The 23,794-nt window shown below is 40.8% G+C and overlaps 1 protein-coding gene across 7 annotated transcripts in view; it reads left to right on the top strand.

The window, feature by feature from the left end:
• LOC129764894 (protein SCAI) overlaps positions 1–23,794 on the top strand; it is a 43,476-nt gene continuing 19,682 nt past the window's right edge. The window contains exons 1-10 of one of the 7 annotated variants that reach the window (XM_055764514.1): positions 1–165; positions 9,722–10,029; positions 10,096–10,326; positions 10,391–10,513; positions 22,500–22,643; positions 22,711–22,850; positions 22,925–23,113; positions 23,182–23,380; positions 23,437–23,498; positions 23,572–23,772. In XM_055764514.1, coding sequence (XP_055620489.1) covers positions 9,749–10,029; positions 10,096–10,326; positions 10,391–10,513; positions 22,500–22,643; positions 22,711–22,850; positions 22,925–23,113; positions 23,182–23,380; positions 23,437–23,498; positions 23,572–23,772 — 1,570 coding nt within the window. In that variant the 5' untranslated portion in view covers positions 1–165; positions 9,722–9,748. Of the gene's footprint in view, positions 166–614; positions 686–906; positions 983–1,129; positions 1,222–9,721; positions 10,030–10,095; positions 10,327–10,390; positions 10,514–22,499; positions 22,644–22,710; positions 22,851–22,924; positions 23,114–23,181; positions 23,381–23,436; positions 23,505–23,571; positions 23,773–23,794 lie in introns of those variants that run through there. The other 6 variants (XM_055764517.1, XM_055764516.1, XM_055764510.1 and 3 more) reach the window with 6 other exon arrangements.

The raw sequence follows: 23,794 nt of genomic DNA, 5'->3' as shown, positions 1-23,794 counted from the left end.
TTTTCGCCATAATGTTTTCGAGTTTTTTCACTCAAATCTAGTAATATAGATTTTGCCTTAAAATTATTAAAAAAGTACTATTTAAACTAATTTAACCAAATTCAAACTACTTTTAAAGCAAGGCGTACGTGCGGATAAATGCGTTTGCGTAGAAATTAATCAGCTGTAAGTGGGATTCTAGTGTGAAAATGCATTTTCTATTTCACATCCTTTCGATGAGTGAAATTTTCCTTGCGATTGATCACTGTAAATTGTGCTTGTGGGTCAATGTGAATTCTGCTTACGTTCCTTTTTCCACGAAATGAGAATCTTTTTCAAAATGAATTTACGAATGTATTTTACAATGATTTGTTTAGAAAGAACGTTTAAATAAAATTCAATAATGGTTAAGGCAGTGGAGCTAATAGTGATATTGATGGTTTTGTGTGTGATTCAAATTCTTTACGATCGATTAGTCGGTGCCTATACTAAGTTCAAGTGCTAGATTTCATACCGATCTGAAAGTCAGATAATAAAGGAAGTCAATGTGGTCATGTTTTCCCCAAAGCCATAACAAACTGAATTACATTTTGATTGCAGTAAAGGATACAGTAAGGAAAAAATCCGTACAAGATAGCCTGGCATAGATGTTATCTTTCTATAGATGTAAAACTAATCATGGTTTGGTGTATTTCGAATATCGTTTGTAAGTGAGTTTATACGTATATACATCATATACACGTGTGTGTTAGTGCTTCGCGTTGCCATTATAGCAGCGACACATGGAAATCAGTTCATAAACAGAAATCAATATTATGGTAGTATATTTCTACATAACTTCTTGTTGTATGAGAAGAGCAGTTTCCCGAAAAAAAAGAGCTGAAGTCCTCCGCACGTGCAGAAGCGCCAATCGGAAGTTGTGTGATTAAACTAATCGTTATGCTGAAGATTAAATTGTTCGGCCCCAAATCGATGTGAGCACGTTTGGTGAATTACGAAATTTGTATGTGGTTCTGTTCCGTAACATAGTTCTCGCTCAAATGTAGTTCAGATGACATTCAGTAGAGTAAACTCATGTGCGAATTTCCACAACAGCAAAAGTGCAAAGTATGAGACGATACAAGGGTTATTGATGTTTGGAAAACAGTTAATTTCCACGTGGCAGTAGTGATTGGTATACTTTTTCGAGCATCTAGGATATAGGATAAGATATACGTTTAAATTCCCATTTAGTATTCATTTGTAAGTATTTCACACGAAAATCACGTATCCTTCAAGCTAAATTCGAAATGCTGTTTATAAAAAAAAAATATGACAATACATATTAATATAGGGGTCGATTCCGGACTAGTTTTTTGTCAAATTCGTACCGACAGCTGTTAATATACTGATACTTGTAAACTGCCATGCTTTTCCAGTTTGTTTTACATAGTTTTGGAAAAATGATAACTTTTGTGTACTGCATCAAATGTAACATTTGTGTACTGCATCAACCAATTTTTTTTATTCTGAGCATATATGATACAAAGAATACGGGTGTGCGAGAATAAACTTTGAAAATTTTATAACATTCTGAAAACTTACTATCTTGCGTGGCTCGGCGTCTTTATTATTTGCAATTGGTCGAAAAATAGTAAAAAGCCAGTTGGCATGTTTAGTCTCAGCAACGAACGGTTCAGTGTTGATGTATGAAAATTGCATTCTAGGAAGTACGTTAAAGTGACTTTTGAATAGGATGGTACGATTGGTCACAACGTCTTAGAGGCCTTGATCTACGCGCAAGGAGTAGGAGAGGTGGGGGCATAGTGGGGCATATTCCTTAGAATATGCCAATTTCTAGCGTCCGCATATCGCTTCAATATCCGTTTTTCGAAGAATATTGTAGCTCAACTTATTGTTGTTCAAAATAGCAAATATGCCAAATGTGCTTCACTATAAAAATTTAACATAGTACATTTTTCATAATTGAAATAATTGAAAGATTAACATTTTTTGGTATGGAGGTAAAGTGGTCAATTGGTGGGTGCAAAGTGATCTCTCGCACATAACACATAACGTTTCGCATTATGGGACGTATTTGTGGCGTATTTTTCAGGGTCGAAGGGACCCCTCCAAGAGCAGAATGTGATAAGGTATATCAGATTTTTATAAACAGAACATTGTAATTCGTTATTCACCACCGACCACTTTGCCCCCAAATATCGAAGTAATTTCTATGCGAATTAGGCGCTGAGAATATGTAGAATATCTGTTCATCTCTCCTAGAATCAGGGCTCTCCATAGTCATAGTCAACTGAGGATAGTCAGCTGACTATTTGACTGACTATATCCGTATTCAGTTGGTATTGACTTTTGGCTTCTTCACGAAGTTTCTCCGCCAAAACGACTAAAGAGTCAGTCGGGCGTTTAGTCGCTATCTCCCTCTACCGACTCGACTATATCATTTCATTCTACCCAGTCAAATTGTCCTCATTGCATTTTGATGTGACTTCCCCCAAAACGAATTCGTTCCTCTCTTTCTCTCTCCCAAGTACGTGTGCATGCATCGATGTTTGAATTCAACGTAGTTTGACATATGCTATAGATGAGCTAGATTCTTTGTATCGTACACGAAAATTACTCACACGTATAAAATAGCGTGCAGTGTGTGTACGCTATTTTGCACGCTATTTACGAATACTAACGCGAGGACCGTTATAGCATACTTGATAAATGTCTAAGTTCGTTGGTTTGAGTTCACGATGGGTAAACAATAAACCGTCCATTGATGGGGTAACTTCTTTTTTGCATCAGAAATCATGTTTTCGTTCCTCTTTATATGGACGTAAAAATAAGATTGCGTACGCGGGTATAAAATTAGTGTCAGGGGCAAATGATAGTGTGGATTGAAGTCAGTTGAATGAAGAGGCTGATTTGTATTCATTAGTCGAGTCAGTTAAAATAACTACTGACTGGACTAGTTCACCAGTCATCCTCGCTAGTCAACGCTAGTCAATTCATTTTCCAGTCAAGTCACGTTTGTTGTTGTGGTACTGGAGACGCCGAAGGGACCCAGGAATTCACGGTTGGACAAAAGGAAAAGGGATACTCCAGCGGATGAAGAAGACCTGAAGAAGACTAAAAATGTCCCGGATAATACGAAGGAAGGTGAAGGCAGTTGGTAGTGAACTCGGGGTGAAGGAAGGAGTGACTTATGCATCATTCCTTCGGAACACCAGGCGCACCCTGAAAGGAGAGATGCACTTCGAGCTTTTGAGGAACTTTTCGAGAAGTCGCTCGGAGAGGAGGCGAAGTTGAGAACTCTATCCAAGAAATCAGCTGCACTGGGGCTTCGATGAGGATATCGGAAGTTTCATACCTAAAGGGTGTGTCACATCAAATTGCATCACGGAAAAAAACGCTGTAGAAATTCGCCCAGTAGACCGATCCTTTTGAAAATTTTAGACAGTAAAATAAAAACTATTAAACAACTTTTGACATTTTCTTTTTATTCATACTTCGAGTCCAAGCCCGTATGCTCGCACCTTCCTCTTTACCCCGTCCATAAGGTTCTGTACAACGTCAGGTTGTAGTTTTTTTTGAACAGAAATCCATTTTCTCTTGAAGTCCCCCTCCGATTTGACAACTTTTGGGTTCTTCCGGAGGGCCTGCTTCATAATCGCCCAATATTTCTCTATTGGGCGAAGCTCCGGCGCGTTGGGCGGGTTCATTTCCTTTGGCACGAAGGTGACCCCGTTGGCTTCGTACCACTCCAACACGTCCTTTGACTAGTGGCACGAAGCGAGATCCGGACAGAAGATGGTCGGGCCCTCGTGCTGCTTCAATAGTGGTAGTAAGCGCTTCTGTAGGCACTCCTTAAGGTAAACCTGCCCGTTTACCGTGCCGGTCATCACGAAGGGGGCGCTCCGCTTTCCGCAAGAGCAGATCGCTTGCCACACCATGTACTTTTTGGCAAACTTGGATAGTTTCTGCTTGCGAATCTCCTCCGGAACGCTGAATTTGTCCTCTGCGGAGAAGAACAACAGGCCCGGCAGCTGACGAAAGTCCGCTTTGACGTAGGTTTCGTCGTCCATTACCAGGCAATGCGGCTTCGTCAGCATTTCGGTGTACAGCTTCCGGGCTCGCGTCTTCCCCACCATGTTTTGCCTTTCGTCGCGGTTAGGAGCCTTCTGAACCTTGTATGTACGCAGGCCCTCCCGCTGCTTGGTCCGCTGGACGAATGAACTTGATAAATTCAGCTTATTGGCGACATCCCGGACCGAACTTCTCGGATCACGTCTAAACTGCTTAACTACGCGCTTGTGATCTTTTTCACTGACGGAGCATCCATTTTTGCCGTTCTTCACCTTCCGGTCGATGGTTAGGTTCTCGAAGTATCGTTTTAGTACTCTGCTGACCGTGGTTTGGACGATTCCCAGCATCTTACCGATGTCCCGATGTGACAACTCCGGATTCTCGAAATGAGTGTACAAGATTAATTCACGACGCTCTTTTTCGTTCGACGACATTTTTCCAAATTTACGAAAAATTGACAGTGAAGCATGGCCAACGTGATCTATACACTCTTATCTGATTATAAAACCAAAGCTGAAGATATAATTCTTAAAAATTAAATTTCTACAGCGTTTTTTCCGTGATGCAATTTGATGTGACACACCCTTTACCAATGTATCATCTGAACAGGAGACTACTCTGGTGGAATCGATTCTTTCAGCCGGGTTACAGCAAGTAAACCAACTGATGAATGACAGTGGGAGAATGTTAGACTTGGTTTCTATCAATGACATAATGTGCTGTGAAATTTTCGAACCCCCCATGCCGTTGATGAACATAGATCGCCACCATAAGTCTTTTATTGTCAAGATAACCGTTTTGAATATGAAACGTGTGGATAATCATGAGGAGCAATATTACTACTTCAGGCAATGTAACTTCGTTGATTTGAACGCTAAAATTTCGTCGATTGATTGGAGCGTACATTCCCATGGATGGAATCATTCATGGGAACGTACCTTTGCGCGAACGATTTGTTCAACCGAAGTGTAAACAACCGTGGTGGAACAGAGATTTGGGGAATCTTTGAAATCGACTTAGGAAGGCACGAAAGCGGTATTTCTAATTGAGAGACGATGATCAAAAGACTGTTGTGCGGGAATTGGAGCGCCAATTCAACTCTTTGAACCAAGCATGCTTTAGATCTTACATAAGCCGTGTGCAGAGTGACGTCAAGACTAAACCACAACAGCTTTGGAAACACATCAAACTACATTTATCGTCCAATGGAATTCCTCAGAACGTTTTCTACAAAGGCAGTACATCGTCATCATCAGTTGACTCAGCAAACTTTTTCTCGTCCTTCTTTCGAAGTGTGTTAAGTAATATCTCACCACCTTTGTCTGAACGGTACTTGAGTAGTCTGCAGTCATATGACCTGAACATGCGGCTTATTTCATTCACCGAAGAAGACGTCTACAGGAAGTTGAGCTGTCTCGAAGCCTCGAAGAGAGCCGGACCGGATAAGTTGCAACCTTCTTTCATCAAGGCATGCAGCTCCTGGTTGGCTTTGCCGTCTACTTTGCCGTTCAACCGTTCGCTGAGCGAAGGGCAGTTTCCCGCATTATGGAAAACTACATCAATAATCCCTATTCATAAATCAGTTGACGTCAACGATGTGCAAAATTACAGAGGAATATAATAAGAGGAATATAATAAATATCGATTCTGAGCTGCATGCCGAAAGTTTCTTCCTGCTGGATCTCATATACCCATCTGTCCGCCACATCATCGCAAACGAACAACATGGGTTTGTCAAAAAACGGTCTACTACAACAAATCTCATGAGCTACGTTTCTCTGCGGATTGACAAAATTGAGAAAAGGCAGCAGGTTGAAGCCATTTACGTGGACTTTTCGAAAGCTTTCGACCGCGTTCCTCACGCCCTTGCTGTGGATAAACTGAAGCGATACGGGTTTCCACTTTGGTTAACCAATTGGATTAATTCGTATCTGACTGATCGTAGTGCACACGTACGGATTGGCTCGTTAGTTTCTTCGCCCTTTGCTGTCACCTCTGGCGTGCAGCAGGGCAGTCACTTGGGTCCTCTGCTCTTCGTACTCTTTATTCACGATATTTGCGCTGTTCTGAAATCGCCTAAGTTGATGTATGCAGACGATCTGAAATTGAAGTAACATCACGTATGGACTGCTGTGCTCTTCAAATGGATGATACTTTGCTGGAATGGTGCTCAGTAAATGGCATGGATGTGAATATTAGGAAATGTCATGCGATAACATTTTCACGGCTTTGCTCACCAATCACATTTGAATATACGATGGGGTCGACCGAAGTGGAAAGAGTTGCAGCCGTCAAAGACCTGGGTATCGTGCTCGACAACAAACTAAAATTTACGCAGCATTGCAACGGTCAACGCTAAGGCTTTCACCTTTCTCGGGTTCATTAGACGCCACACTCAGGCATTTAGAGATGTCTATTGTCTCAAATTGTTGTATGTGTCTCTCGTACGCAGTATATTGGAATACGGTGTTACTGTTTGGGCCCCATACCACGCTGTTCACATCGCTCGCCTGGAACGTGTGCAGAAAAGTTTCTTCCGATATGCTCTTCGTCATCTCCAACGCAACGACCAACATCTGACCACATATGAAGAACGCTGCCCACTGATCCACTCACAGACACTGCAAAAACGACAGCACATCGTACTCTATACGGACAGAATAATCCCTTGGATGTTTGTTGCCAACCGTTCAATGAAGTGTATTATTTGTTTGAATTCGATATGTCCTCAATGCCGAAGGATGATCAATTTGTGAACGTGGAGGAAGTTACGCCGACGAAGCGCCATCTGTTAAGGGGCGTCAGGAGCATCCTGTTTAACTTTGTTGCCCTCGAGCTGATTATCATCCAGGATATTTGGAGAATTCAGACAGGTTTTTTCCCAATTAATTTATTTGTAAGGCTCAATGGCCTTACCGCTAATTCAAGATTTGTTTATTCAAAATTCCAATCTCAATCTATGTTCAGTAGGATTCGACCGATTACTCGCGGTTTACAGGTCCAGACAGGTTTTGACAGGTTATGACGAAGTGGCGACACTGGATCGCTGGGTTTGGAGAGATTTCGAAGATGCGCATCGATCGTGCGAACTTCTCTGGATTCTCATTTGTAGAGATCGACCCATTACAAATCCATTTATTCACGGATACTAGTGCGGATGCATACGCCGGGGTGTCCTATCTTCGGGCGAAGATCAACAGGAATGTTCACTGTGCACTCGTGATGTCAATAGCTGAAAACTTTGTTCATTCCACGTCTTGAACTTCAGGGTGCTGTCATGGATGCCAGGATCGCTATACATCGTTCGCCGGGTATTGTGAACCGATTCGGAAACCGCGAAGAATGATACAGGATCCCGCCGAAGCAGAATGTGACAAAATTAGTGACCAAGTGGGTAAAGAGTCCCTGCTTCAGTTCCGATTCCAGATGGGTACGGTGTCCCAAGTTTCTATGTCGCCAGGAAGCAGAATGACAAAAGAAGACTGCAGCGCAACCGTTAGAGATTACTCACCCTCGCGGGATTTCTCTTCACTACAAGGCACCGATTTGGTAGTGCTCTCCATCATGACGCGCACTTCGTCACAGCTACTCTCGTGGGGTATCGTGGGGTATGGGGTATCTTTAGTATCCGTTTATCCGCGGAGATACACGGTGACGGTATGAGCCCATACGTTCACCTACCGCTCTCCGCCATGTCCCATTCCTGCTGCCACTTCGAAAGTGATTGTACTCTCGCTGTTGTTCGGATACTGCTGGTTTCCTTGAGTCTATAGCACTCTCCCAAAAGGGTGATGCCAATCGGGATCATACCAGCGATAACGTAAACCGCTTTCAACGAGGTCGTCCTGTACGTGGTCGCAATTCGCAACGCCATGAGTCGAAACTACGCAGTATATTGGAATACGGTAGGTTTCAAGAGCCGCAGGCCAGACTGGCTCTCCATACCACCTACTGACGAGGATACAGTAGCTAGAAGACGATTTTTGCTACTGCAGTGTAAAACGTTGAGCGGCATTATCCTCGCTATCGTGCTGATGGACTTCACTGCTTTCTCGCAGGCTGCAGTGGCAAGTTATAATCACCCTGTCTCTATCTCTCATCTGGTTGCAAATACGATGAATAAACGCACTGTGTTGCTCATAATTCATCGGTTCAGTATTGGGAGGCAGGTATATCGCACATACAAATAGATCCCTGTTGTCATCAACAACACGAACAACGATTTGTTCCAGCTGGTTGACATTATTGACATGCACAACATTACTTCGCAAGTGCCGTTTAACTCCGATCAATTCTTTCTGATATAGGAATATTTGCGAGTGAACGACACAAGGTAGGATGCGAAACTGATGGAACATCTGCTTCAAGTCCTCGCAGATCGCATCATTCCGCTTGCGGTATCCGAACCGAACTTCCAGCAGCGGTGTTAGAAGATCGGTGCCTTTCAGAAGTATACTTTTGAATGTAACACCCTGAATCTCAACCGCAGCATTCCAGATAAGAGGAATGTACTCGGGTTTCTTCAGATTAACGAGAAATACCAGACACACTCAGGATCCGCCGATTTCAGTTCTTCGGCGGTTGCCAAGTGGGTTTGAGTTTGATGAAGTTCCTATGGAAGGTAATTATATTAGCAAGAGCATCTACCACCTAGCAAGCGGACTTTCGGCAGTTAACCGGAACATTCGTCATGGTGGACGAAAACATACGTGTAGGTTTGTTTTGGAGTTCTTTCTTCGTTTTATTTATCATTTCCTTCCCAGTTTTCGCGACAAAATTGTTGGAGTAGATCTAATGCTTCAGGTTTGCCCGGAAATTCTCGATGGGACGCAGCTGGGGGACGTTGCACGGGTTCGCCGACTTGGGTACCACGTTGATATTAAGGCACTCCATCTCCTCAAACGATCGCTTCGAGGAGTGGGCCGACGCCTGATCCGGCTAGAACACCGCGTCTTCGCCTTCATGGTATTTATTGATGAACGACGCAACTTTTGGCAGACACTTCGTACTTCAAATTTCCCCGTTCACGGCCAGTCCGGAGCTAAAGAAGAGTGGCTTTGACATCCCCTTCTCGCTGATTGTCAGCCACAGCAGCACCTTCTTGGAGAACTTGGTGTGTGAAATAAACTTCACTTCGGAGCTCACTTCCTTCGTGGGGGAAGTAAAATACGAAGTGCCCTGCCAGTCGTTGCCATCCATGATGGGATAGGTCTCGTCGTCCATCACCACCTTCTTTGGAGCTTCTTGTCGCTCAGGGTCGTCGGCCGTCCGGAACCGGGCTTTCATACGATGCTCTGATTGTTGTCCAATAGTGCCAAAATGTTGTGGATGCCGGAACGAGGGCATCCGGCGTCCACAAAGTGCCGCATGATGTCCGTTTTCGACGATTACGACAAATGACGTAATCCTCGCCTCGGCATAGCTGTCAAGCTGAGGCAGGTTTGTCAGCTATCGAGGGATACGATAACGATCGAGCTGACGCAGTGCTGCCAGTGTCCATAACATCAAGCTCATCATTATCATTTGTTCAATTGATGTTTGCATACGTATTCAGAACTTCTCCGAAGTTCTGAATACGTTTTGAAACTGTGTCACTATGATTCTTCCAGTCATATTTCCAAGCTTACTACATTCAATTTTTTGAACCTAAATCATTTTGCATTTCCAGATAGCTTTCCAATGAACATCTGACGGCATGGTTAAGATGGCCGCAACAGAAGAGCAGGATAGGAAAATAGTGCTGGAGTTTTGCCATCTGTTGGAGAAGTCCAAGCAGCTGTTCAATGGGCTGCGTGATCTCCCCCAATATGGACACCGGCAGTGGCAGGCTTACTTTGGGCGAACCTTCGATGTTTATACCAAACTGTGGAAGTTTCAGCAGCAACATAGACTAATCCTAGATTCTAAGTACGGATTAAAGCGATGGCAAATCGGTGAAATAGCTAGTAAAATTGGACAACTCTATTATCATTACTAGTGAGTGTTCCGATGAGAAGCATGATGTAATATTCTCATTTAATCTCTTCTTTCTTTTCATTTTAGTCTTAGAACCAGCGAAACAAATTATCTGAATGAAGCGTATTCCTTTTATGCTGCGATCAGAGGTCGTGCGTACTACTCCCGCGCAATCAAAGAGGACCGGCCTGATCTGATGGTTAAGAAATTACGTTACTACGCCAGATTTATTGTTGTTTGTTTATTGTTGAAAAAGATGAAGCTAGTGAGAGAATTAGTTATTGAATTAGAGCGACAAATACAGGAATACACGACGACGTAAGCTAAGATTTCCAGGTTTTCCTGTTTTTTTTTTTTAAATAACGTCTGTTGTGTTTTGTAGCTACGAACCAGAAGACCAGCTCGAATGGTCCTTAGTATTAGACGAGATCAAAGGGTTCATCAAAGCGGAGGCGGCAGTAGCAGTTCTTCACGCGGACTCGAATCCAATCATTTTATCGCACAGGTGAGTTGTTCGTCAGTGAACCGAATGTAGTATAGATTAGGCCCGTGCTTCCGATTATTATTGTTCTTTTTTCACTGTTTTCTTTTTTAAATTATGATCATTTCGGTAAATTATTGAGTTCGATTGATTTGCAATGACAGAAGCAAATAATGCCATCATGTGGTGGGTTGATTAACCAACTTATCATAAAACAGAGACGAATGAACTCTTTGATTTTAAAATCTCTATAATTCAAAGGAAGAAGAAGAAGAACTTATCATATATTTGTACACACAAAACATTCAGAAAAAACAGTATTTCCTACCTGAACTCAATTGAATCTGTGGACACAAAAACATGGTGAAATTTTGCTTCTATCATTCTAATTGTATTTGATATTTACTGAAATATGAGTCATCTGCAACTATTAAAATTAAATTCCAAGACACAGTAGAAGATGGTACTCTACCAGAAAGTATTTCAAAAATGTCTCGAAGCTTTTCGTTCGAGAAGTCTAATTAGAGTTGTGTGATTTCTATCTATTTCATTCTGTTGACACAAAAGTCACACACTAAATTGATGCAACCACAATTCGGCAGTGAATTTAAATTGGCATTTTTCAGCTAACGAAGGATGATTCACTTGTAGAACCCAATAAAACTGATGCAGTTTTGATCTCTACCTTTGTTCACTGATCCCAATATTGGCATTATACTTGAATTAATTATCTGTAAAAATTTATTCGGTTCATATTACAAAAGCACGCGCTTTGTAACATTTGAAACATTGAAAAAAAAAAACAACAAATAAATACAACTTGCAGATTACTCAGAGTCAGTTGACATACAATATTGGTATTCAGAACAACACAAAAAAAAAACAGGTTGTCTTTTCACAATCTTGTTTGATGGAATCGAAAATTCGGACAAAAAATTGGAACCATAAACATTTGGCTTGAAAAGTATTGTGATTTGGCAACAATGATTGGTTCGGTTTGAATTTGGCCCTCAAAAAGACGTTTTCCTGCGTTCTGTTTTTTCCTGTACAATGCTCTCTAGGTCTAGAATAAGTTTCAATATGCGTTGTACATGTAAATTTTTGTTGTATATACTACTTTTGAATGTTTGTTTGGTTGTGTTTGAATCACAATATTTTGGTTGAGTAAACGAAATATTTTTTTTTCTATTTGCGTTATGATAACTAACACAATTATGAATGTTGGTTTGATGATACGTCTTTTAGTTACTTGATTTTCGTTTTGCTATTCTATCTTTATTCACATGTCTTCCAATCTATACTACAAAACACTTCACTTTGAAATTTATATTTGCTTAGTCTTTGCAGTTTTCATTTTCCCTATGATTTGGTTAAACATGTATTCATAGTGTGAATTGTTTGAATTGCTCTGATTGGAATTTACCGTTATTTATTCGTATTAGTTTATGGATCCTGTGTATCCTAAAGCGAATTAGTTTTAAGGATTATAGTTTTAAGTGTGTACGAGCAAAGTCAGTTGTAAATATTGCTGTAGCAAAACTAACACCTTGCTCGTGCAATTTTAGACGGCTAAGGTATTATAATTTAAGATTAAGACGTGGAAAATTGGCCCGTTCATTCATTTGCTCATTGTTATCATTCGACAATCACAACGTTCATGTGGTCGACATTCACATTTCAAGCTTTTCAACCAATCATGTATTCTCTCATTCCAAGATTTTATTACATTTTTGTAAGTCATGGAAGTCCGTTGTTTTGCATCAATTCAAATATTGTTTTTCAATGAATCGTAAGCGTTTCTCACACTACACCGTATATCATTTATTGTAGTTGTTTCAATCGATTTGTGTTTCCTGTCCAGGAACCATGATATTATGATATCGTTGAGGTTCCCGGAAGATCTATTTTAAAGTACGTTGTCGATGACGACTTTGTTTATTATCAACAGTAAACACATTTGATGTTCCATATATCTTTCACTACCAATCTGATCCTCTCACTCGTGTGTTATTGACGGAGATGACTTGATATATACCGCACTGAACATATTATTATTTTTTTTAAATAAGGTTTAATAAAAACAAGAAAAAAAATATGGCGCCATCTTTTGATTTTCAAAACATACATGTCTTTATTCAGCATTTCGATGCTCAGTTTCAAGACATTCAGCCCAAATAAATAAAGACTTGCCATATGACTACCAAGGGTTATTAGAATTGGAAGGTATCCTAAACAAGTTCATATTCCTCCTCAAAAGGAAATATTGAATTTGAATGTTGTGATATTCTACTTCATAACTAATTTACGAGCTCTTCTTTTTGTTTCCTGGCGCGAAGGTATGGCTACTTCGGGTGCTTCCTTTTACCTGATTGTGTAGAAATAGTCCTCAGGTTGAAAATTTGAAGTTCACCCGAGGTTTCAATTTATTGGATTCTGCTGACAATCAAATCTATTGTCGGAACCCGAGGTTCTCGAATCCCTTGAGATTCGATGTTGTCCATAACATATTACATGCTAGAAGATTTCGCATCACTACTGACTGAATCGCCCAAATCTATTCAGAATAGGCTGATCAAATAGTTCAGTAATAAAAACGGGGCACGTAAACCTAAATAAATAATATTTTATATATTTTTTGCAGAATTTTACTGAGTTAATAAAACCGAGAATAAATTCAATCAAACATTCTTAAATTTACCCGCTTAGATCCCTCTAACGGAGTAATATTTAGATGCTGAAAAGTCTTTGCGATGAAGATTATGATTTTTGCAAATTTTACCATAAAATTTGATCAAGAGAATTCAAATTCAGTTCTGTTTGACAATTATCATAGCATTTATGCCATGTCTCTTCTGTTGTCCAAATAATCAAATAAGCCAATCTGTTGACTTGTAATCAACGGGGCGGGAAGGGTGAATTCCGCAACTATAATCCTCCGGCAATAAAACACGGAAATTTGGTGTTATATAATGGAGATTATAATTTTCATATTTTTTGTATAGGTATAAAATTAAATTAACATTGTTTCAATTGAAATATTAATGTGAACACCAATATCGATCAATTCCCTGTAAAACACGCGTTTGAAAATCATGATGTGCTGCAAAACAGGTGGCATGATGCTACAGAAAATCGCCTTTCCCGTAACATTTTTATTTTTGTAGTTAGCCGGTTTTGCAACCAGGCGACACACTTGTTCTTGCTCCAGCTAGCAAGCAGTCAGCAGTTCCTCGGATGTCACACACATCGGTGATACAAAGTTCAAGAGCAAAATCATTTCGGAGGATCGAAGGAAATCTTTATCGAAAACAGTGATTGGTCAGTGATTGCGACAAAAAAGCCTTTTGTCAACATTTTAACATTCGACGCACTGAATTAGACACAGATGCTGAAACGGTTCAAAATCTGTATACTGTAACCTTCGGAGTGTATAAATATAGTACATTGGGTACCCTTGGGTTGGCAGCCACCCAATACCGAAAGTTGTGTTTGTTTGCAACCCCATCCAGGTGCGAGCGATCCTCATATTTATTCATAAAAAACACGTAAAGAGGAATTGTCTGAAGGATAACTACACAAAGCCTTTTGCGACTGTCATGATCACGCCCATTTAACCCCTGAGTTAATATGATTTTGTAGAGATGGAACTTGAAACAAAAGTGTTATTCAACTCCAATGCCGTCCAATTAAGCCCAGCTTCCTGTGGTAATCTCACGGTTTAACCACGGTCGATTTGCTTCATGAATAGGGAAACGATTCGGAGTGGGGAATGTCAAAATATTGACTAAAGCCTATTATAGTAATTGACACTAAACCTACCGATGTTTCATGTATACCTATTCTTACCACAGCGGGTCAAGTGACCCTTTATAAATAGTTGATGAACAATGACTCTATTTATATAGTTTTGTTGAAAAACGTGGCATACCATATTTCCCCTGTATATTTCGACATTTTGGGATAAAAATTATTAGCAAAATATTGAAATTACAATTTTTGACATAGCACTGTAGCGTGGAATGGTTACTGTTAGCTTGCTTGGATAGTCAGCAATACAATTAATTCTGACCTTTCACTATTCATTTACAAATACAACAAAATATATGAAGCAATAGCAAAAAATGTGTAATGCAATGGTTTTGTATCCCAATCACACATTCAAATCTTTCTGATATCATATAAATGTTTGCAAGGGTCAAATGACCCGTTGCGGTATTTAGGGCAGACTACATATATTTCGCAGTAAAAAAATAACAAGAAAGGAGCACACTGAAAAATACATTCGACGTATGTTTTAGGGAAATTCGTGTAGACAAATGATGTTGTGACAATGTAATTTGTAAGAAAATTTTGACTAAAAGTTTAAAATGGGTCATTTGACCCCTCGTGGTGGTTTAGTGTTAAAAATGGGATCTTCTCATCCAACCAAAGTGGTAAAGAAGCGAATTGTATATAATATTTTCGCAGTCCTGCGTCAACAAAGCGACATGTGTTGTGCATCGATAGAATAGGAATTCTCTTACGTCTAAACGACTACTGTGTTATAGAAAAAAACAAATGTTTATCGATAGATAGCGCGATACTCTTACGCCATAAAAAGGTAACAGTGCAGTATACGACAAAAATTATCTTAGGATAAAAAATGTACACGAATGAATTCGGATCTGTTACAGCTGAATTGCTAAATGAGCCTAATAAAAAAAATTGTTGGGATAAAAAAAAAAAGACGGGTGGGTAATGTCGGGGACATAACCGGAGTGACGTAGGACTATACAAAGGGGACAGCTTTTGTTAAATATATATTTTAAATATATTTTTTTATTTTCTTCTCCTACGTGAATACCTACCTATCCACCTGAAAAATGGATTAGTTTACTGTTTACTCTTTATGAATATGTTGATGATTCTGAAAAGAACCTTTGGTGTTGTGTTTTTGTTATCACTCGATATTCCCATCTTGTTCGGTTAAACCTTCCTGTTTAGCTATTGCGTTTGCCACTCGCCACAGCTTTCACAGTTGGAAAATTTCTTCCCATCCAGCTTGTGACATGTTGTTCAGTAAATTACATTTAATGCGACGTGCCGGAGAAACACTTTGCCACTCACTGCAACTAATTGTTGCCTTGATGAGCGCCGAACCGAAGCTGCTCTGTTCTTGATGCGGGTTTTCTGATTGTCGTGAGCAACTTTGCAAGCCAACTCGAGCACTCCGACGGCCGAAACTCTATAATCGCTGTTAGGTATACTGGTGCTCCGGCACCAATCCGTTCGGCCTAGTTACCCTTGCGGAGCAATCAGTGAATGCGACCAACAGGGAACTGGAGACCTGCACGGTTCGAGTGAGACTTTGCCTTTCCCTTAACTTGTCCTCCCTTGTTACGTCCACGATGCCGATGCCGTGCAACCACACGGGTTTACGGTTTGAAAGAAAATAAGATATTTTTTTGGGGTCCGCGTGTTTTATACTCTAGCGGTACACACTCACAGGATAGAGACAAATCGGCAGACTCAGCCAGAGGGGCGAGTCCAACGAGACGAACGAATGAGCGTTAAAAGGGAGCGATGGCAAAAAAATACATTCATTTCGATTTGTTCGCTCGTTGGATTCACATGCAGGCTAAAAACGGTCCTTTTCAGGATCACAAAATTATCTTCAATCTAAAGAGTTTATTGTTTTGTTATCACCCGATATCCCCATCTTGTTTGGCTAAACCTTCCTGTTTAGCGATTTGTTGCCACTCGCCACAGCTTTCACAGTTAGAAAATTTCTTCCCATCCAGCTCTGTGACATGTTGTACAGTAAATTACATTCAATGCGACGTGCCGAAGCACCACTCAGTGTCGCATTGGAGGCGATTTTAACCTGTAATTGAACATTTGCGATGACAGTGGTACAGTGTCGACTTTCAATGTGGGGTCATAATTTGGATTTCTATGTTTACAAAAATGTCCAACTAAATAAGTCGCATTACATGTCCGTCCAATTAGCTAAATGTCGAACTAATTGTAAATTACTGTACGTTCAATCTGGAAACAATTTAAGAATTGGTGAAAATTGAATAATCGGAAAAGTCCCCAACTATCAATAAGCTCAGAACAACTGCCAAATTCACATACTCATCAGATCCTGGCTAACAAATTATGAAAAAATCAATTTGTGTTTTATTATTATTTTGGATAATGTTTTAGAAAGCATTGAACTGTATTTCCTAAACTCTTTTATGGAAGGTTTAATGGCCCTGAAAAGCGCCTTGTTTTATGGAATGGTTCCAATTTAGAAAACTTAGTACTCGTGGTTTTGAAAAAAAAACCATTTCGAACGCCCTCGATGCCGCCTTGTTCTGGATTTGCCACCAAAGCAGTTTGTATAAAGAACAAACTTTTTTCTTCTGCTACCTGATGCCGTTTTGCGATTGCGTTTGCCACTCGCCACACGTTGAAACTGCCTGTTGTCTTGTTGTCCACCGAACCGAATGTGTTCTGTTCCGAATGCGGGTTTTCTTATCGTCGCGAGCAGCTTTGCCAGCTAACTCGATCACTTCGGCGGCAGAAACTATATAACGCCGGCTAGGTGGACTGGTGCACTGGTACTAACGCGCTCGCCCTAGCTACCCTTGCGGGGAACTCCATATCAACACGGTTCGAGCGGGATTTTGCCTTTCCCTTCACTTTTCCTCCTTTACCATGTCCATACATGGCTGCTTGGGTTGGTTTGTTGATGTGTTGTGATGCGAACCGATGTAGTGTACGGTTTGAATGAGAATGATCGTTACGGCAGCGGAGCGGGGATTTTTAAGCTAACTGGCTGGCTCGAGAATTACGCATGTGTGAGACTGCGACCAATGTTTCGTTCATTTTTTTCTTTTTCCTTTCCAATCGTGCTTCATTCTATTTCGCTGCTACTCTGGTTGCCCGTTTTGGTCGGTACGATTTGAGGAGCACAAAATGGACCAATCAAAAATGGGCACATAGGGCATTTTGACAATGCTTGATATTTCACAATTATTCAATTATTTATCTCATGAAAAATTAAATGTTATTCGTTATGATAGATACGTAGATATATTTCCTATCAATTGATGCAAAAACCTTTGCGATCTATTGAGAAATGCTCGAGTTATAAGCGTTCCAAATCTTGCATTTTTTCCTACTTGTTCAGTGCCTAGATTTCCATTTCACCCCCTATATCTTTCGGTTAGACGTAGTCCTACGTCAAAAAACAAAACAATGCGGTCTTGGACGCAAGTCTCTATATATATTTCTTAGGAACACCTTACACATCACTAATCAAAAAAACTTTTTCCTTTTTATGTTGAAGAATTCTAATGGAATCATCAAAATTAACAGCAATTTTAGTTGCAGATACAGCATCTCTTCAACCTTCCTATACTCGCGTATGGTTCTGACAGACCGAGCATTAATGAGGTGGCTGAATTAAAACAGAATCAAGTTGAATAAAAAAATATTTTCTGGAGTTTTTTCACTCAATTATATCTTTTTCTTTGAATAAATACCATTAACGCCTAAAAATACACAATATCGAATTCTTTGATCGTTATCATATTCAGGATGGTATCTTCAGTCACCTTTCCATCCGTTCTGGGTTAAACTATTGCTGGATTTTGGAAAAAAAGATTGGTTCTCAGATTTTGCCGAGTCTCAGATATTCCTCCTGAAGGGGCCGGATGTTTCCACTCGGTTGAATATTGGCGGTCATAACAGCTTACTGTTACTTGCAAACCCGTTGGCTTGATCGCCTGTCTTATCCATCGCGCTAATGCTGCTTTTCCCATTGGTTTTGTTTGTTGTCTCCGTTTTTGTTGGGTCCTCTCTCCGAGTTGTTCCCTCGTTGTACATCATCGCTGTTGGTCCTGTCAAGAGGTTTTCGATGCCTAATTGGTTCATGATCATGAGCTCATAACTCAGGGCCCTCAATTGTGACCATTTTTGTGTGTTATGCTAGCTGCTACGTCTACGCAACAATCATCATGTGACGGTGATCTCAGTCCGTTACCGCTCACATTGCGGTCTGCTGCATCGGTAATTGATGCTATTTATAACACAACAATGGAAGCCTCATATCAACAGTCCCGCTGTGTATAGACCGACTGTGAACATTCGAACAATAGGAATATTCTTACGCCGAAAAATGCGACATGTGTAATAGATAGAAATGTGTATCGATAAGATAGGAATACTCTTACACCTGAATGGCTGATGTGTAATATACTACATGAAATAAAAATGTACACAATTAAATTCGGCTCTGTTACAGCGGAATTGCTGAATTAGCCAAAAAAATAAACAGATGGGATGAAAAAGCCTGCCCAATTCATGAAGGAGTTATCCTTCCTTACTCAGGAAACAGGACAGCACGAGTGTCGGCATTTAGGGTCGAATCTTATTCGTACATACATACATAATCAGATGAGAGCCGTGGTGGCTCGTGCTGTCTCAATTATTCGTCTCCAATCTACTCGGTCTTGGGCCACTCGTCGCCAATTCCGTAAGCGTCTCGTCACTCGCAAGTCGGCTTCGATCTGTTCGAGCCACCTGGCACGTTGAGCCCCTCTATTTCTGGTGCCGGCGGGGTCATTGAAGAGAACGGATTTCACTGCACTGTCGTCCGGCATCCTCGCGACATGTCCGGCCCACCGTAACCTCCCGACTTTCGCCAAGTATACAATGGGAATCTCTCCAAGTAGTGCCTGTAGCTCGTGGTTCATATGTCTGCGCCACTCTCCGCTCTCCGTTTATACTCCACCAAAAATAGTCCGCAGCACTTTCCGCTCAAAGACGGCCAGAGCGCGTATGTCCTCCATGAGCAGCGTCACAGTCTCGAGTCCATAAAGGACCACTGGTCTTATTAAGGTTTTGTACACCGTTAGCTTTGTGCAACGCCGTATTCTCCTTGACCGAAGCGTCTTGCGGAGCGCAAAGTATGCACGATTTCCAGCTTGAATGCGTCGTTGGATCTCTTTCGTGGTATTGTTGTCAGCGGTGATCAGAGATCTTATTCGTATCCGTATCATATCCGTTGGCACTCCTCCCATTGCTTCTGTTCACGGTAATTCCTTCGTGCTATCTACCAAGGGCTTCATCGCGCCCTTACTTGCGTTGTTAGCCGATTAGTCGCCTCTTACGACGGGGATAGGGACCAAGACCCGAAGTGCTATTCTAGGCCGGCAATTCTACATTTCTTCTTAAACCTTTTGCTCCCAAATCCATGAAAAGATGCAGTGCGTTGGTTTTCACAATGTCAGGTGGAGTGTGTTTGTATATTATTGAGCCACATGTACGAACTGTTGTTTTTATGCTTTGTCAAAGATAGATTGAAGTGGTGGTGGCGGAACAAATATATAATCGCCTGTGACCCCAGTGTGTGTCCGCTGCGGAAAAGACTTTGAAATGATATTTGTTAGGGGAAGGGTGGTAAAGACGAACACCCTAAGTAAAAGTTGATTTTTTTCGTGAATTTCACAAAATATATATAGCTATCTCACCACAAACAGATAGTCTAGGTCACTTTTCATAATAAAATTTGTCTTTGAGGCAGAAATTTTGCCAAATTAATGTGTCCGATATCTTTGAAGTAATAAGATTGAGTTGGGAAAGACGGACACTTGGCGGGGAACCTGAGGTGGGAAAGACGGACACTAACTGAAAATTCATGTTTATGTACTCCATACGTTTTGGAGGTCTTCAAATTTGCCTTAACAATTATTTAGACTAAAATCACCTAAAAGGGCTTGTAATTTTTATCGTTTTCTCATGTCTAAAATAGCTTCCGGTATTCGGAATGACAAATTCGGATTACGTTTTAAACCCCACTCTGCTGATTCGTCCATGATATCTGGTTGTACATGCAAACGTAGTTAGTTAGCATCTGTTAATAAAAGAAGGAAGAGATAATCCAATTGATTTCAAAACAAAATGTTTGTCTTTACCTTCGGTGGAGTGTACGTCTTACCCGACTTGATTAGTTTTTTTTTTCATCAATATTTCTGGAGTAAAAATGAAACAACTTCACCGCTGATTTGATAAACTGGAAGAGATGTGAGTCCTAAGTCCTAAGTTTATCTCTATTAATTGCTTTTGCTTTGTTTTGAAAAAAAGTATGGAAGCAATCCATAAGATGCACCATCGAATAGGCTCCAACATTTAGCGTGTATGTTTCATAATTAGAAATACAATAATCCAACCCATTTAGCGTGCATGACTAGTTGAACATCAATTCCGTTTGCGAAAAAAGGGGTTTTATTAGTTTGAAGGATCTGCTTTTGGCAAAATGTGTTATGTTACGATGGATATGAATTGAAATATTGCGCGTGAAGTGGGTTCTTCTCCTCCTGCCAGCGTTGCCAAGTAAAATCTGGAATCATAAAAATAAAAATTAGAAAATTAGAAAAAATTAGGATTGGTGGCCCTGATCCAAATGCCCAAATTGTAAAGGCTGATAAGTACCTTAAACATTTGATTTTTGATGCATTCATCATTGAAATGTATAGACTCTTTTACTATGTTTTTCGCTGGACGTAATTTTGAGACGTTAAAATCAAAATAGAGGAATCATTCTAAAGGGTGTCCCACATCAAATTGCATCGCGAAAAAAAACCTAGTTGTCCAATCCTTTTCAAACTTTCAGATTTGACCTCTTTGGTATGCTTTGAATAGTGGCACGAAGCTAGATCTGACTAGAAGATCGTAGGATCCTCGTTTTGCTTCAAAAGAGGAAGCAGACACTTCTGTAGACAATCCTTGAAGTAGATCTGCCCGTTTACAGTCCCGGTAGTCACGAACGGTGCACTCTGTTTGCCACATGACCAGATCGCTTGCCAAATCGTGTATTTCTTGGCAAACTTTGAAAGTTTCCGCTTCTTTGTTTCTTCCGGATTTCTCGTAAGCTGCCGGAGATCCGCCTTGACGTAAGTCTCATTATCATGATGAAACAATGAGGCTTCGCCAACATCTGGGTGTACAGTTTCCGGGCCCGTGGCTTTCCCACCGTATTTTACCGTTCGTCATGATATGGAGTCTTTTGCACTTTGTACGTATGCAGTTCCTCCCGGACCTTGGCTCTATGAACGAAAGACTTGAACACATTCAACTTTTTGGCCACATCCCTGACCGAAGTATTGTGACACACTTACGATCCTGATCACTAATAGAAATTCCATTCTGACCGCATTTCTCCTTCGGATACTCAGAGTTTCGTAGTGACGTTTAATCACACAACTCACCGTTGACTGCACTATTCTGAGTTGTTTTCTGATGCCCCGATGAGATGGTTGAGGATTCTCCAGGTGCTTGCGTAAAATCAATTCACGACGTTGCTTTTCGAGTGACGTTTTTCAATTTTCGAAAAACTGACGGTGATGAAAAAACAGTGTAAACAATACACTCTAAACTACTTCTACCCAAATTTTCAAGAGAAAATACCCAATGGGTAATTCTCTACAGCGTGAGAATGTGAAAAGAAAATTAATACCACCTCTTAAATAAAAAGATCAGTTTCGTTTTGATTAGCAAGATTGACTTACTAGATACGAAGACACAATACTAGAGTTTATAATTTATGATGCACGATAATTCCTGCTAGCCATCCAGGTTAGGTACTTCATCGTAGTTTTTTTATTGCATTATTCATAATTCATTGATGTGAGTTTTTGTTGAATTATTCAATGACATTTATTGAGGCCACACCATATTTGATTTTGTAAACATCCCTGAAACCAGACAAATTTTAGTGATACATTTATCGAATTTGAAGAATAGAAAATCTGGCCATAGGTTATTGTTCACTTCTTTTTCATTAATCTCACGTGTTTCATTCATGCACGATTCATGCATTCGAACAATAACTCATCTATGCATCCTAACGCATACTCTCACACAAACACACGCGAGACATTTACACTCTCATTACACCATGGAGTCACCGATATTCGAAAGCACGGGCCATTCGTCTTTCGCTGCGGAACAGAGTGACTCCACGCGTGTTGATCCATAGTGGTTCTGGTTCTAGGTTAAGCCCGTTAACGACGCCTCCCTGCGAGAGAACGCCGCACATGACACTAAGCCTGCAGGAAATACTGATTGTGGGGTCTGCATGCGAGCAGGCTAAGTTCTCCGAACTAACGATGGATATGTTTAGGTATGCGTTGATGTTTGACATTCCTAGGTTTGTGTAACCATCGCCGTAATGTCCCTGTATGTTCCAGAATGTTGCAAACATTGGAGAGGGAACCAACCGAATCTATGCATCCACTTGCAGGACATCCAATGGTGGCACATGGCGGGCCGCACGATGCAAGTCCTGCAGCCAGTCGAATGCCACCGTATGGTGTACCAGGGTCCAAAGGTAACGTATATACTGTCTCTATCGTCTCTATGATCAACCAAAAAGATCATCCTGTTGATCCTCTTCCATTATAGGTTACGTGGAAAACGGTGATCGCCGAGGAATGCGTGATAATCCTCACAAGTATTTACTGTACAAACCATCGCTCAGTCAACTCATGGTGTTCCTATCCAGCGGATTCAAGGAGTTGCCGCCGGGTGGAGCATTACTGCTCTACATGTCCGCCGACGGATGCTTCTCGACTACGAAGCATCCCCAAGATTGTAAGTTTTATCATCAAACAACGATATTGCGATTCAGATGGTTTTAAGGCAAATTTCCGTTTTCTCAGATGGTTATGAATTGGGAGGCTTAGCAACCAGTGTCAAACGTGATGCTGTCGATGGTGGGCTGACCGTGAGGGGCAAGTCTAGCGCAGGTTATAAGGAGCCACACTGTCTCTATCCAGGAGATTTGTATCCGTACACGCGTAGACCTCTGTTTATAATAATTGATTCAGACAACTCGTTCGTATTTCAGCATATACCAAGGTTCGTCCCATAAGTTGTGATCAATTTAAATAACTGTATTCATGAACATGTTTCAGGTACTTTGGGCAACCGTTGGTGATATTAATGTCACCGCAAGACGTCCCAGCGAATTTCCAAGGTATTAGTAAGTAACGTTTCAGACCCGTGTACAGTTTGATTTGCATTAACAAATATGCTTCCCATTATCATAGATTTACAACACCACGGATCGTTGTTCACTCTGTTTCTACATTCGCCTATGACGGCCTTGTGCTACATCTGTAATGTTGGCGACGTTCCGATTCACCACTGGGAGCGATGCCAGAATTACGTCGATCGCTTTGTGACGGAAGCTTCTCGGCTGGTGACTCGGTGTCGAATGGACGAAATAGAGCAAGGTATAGGATATATAGGTAAGCCGGTCGCATCTTTAGC

This window comes from Toxorhynchites rutilus, chromosome 2, assembly GCF_029784135.1.
Source record: "Toxorhynchites rutilus septentrionalis strain SRP chromosome 2, ASM2978413v1, whole genome shotgun sequence".
Lineage (NCBI taxonomy): Eukaryota > Metazoa > Arthropoda > Insecta > Diptera > Culicidae > Toxorhynchites > Toxorhynchites rutilus.
Note: the sequence above shows the minus strand (reverse complement) of the source record. Positions and strands in the feature narration are given on the sequence as shown.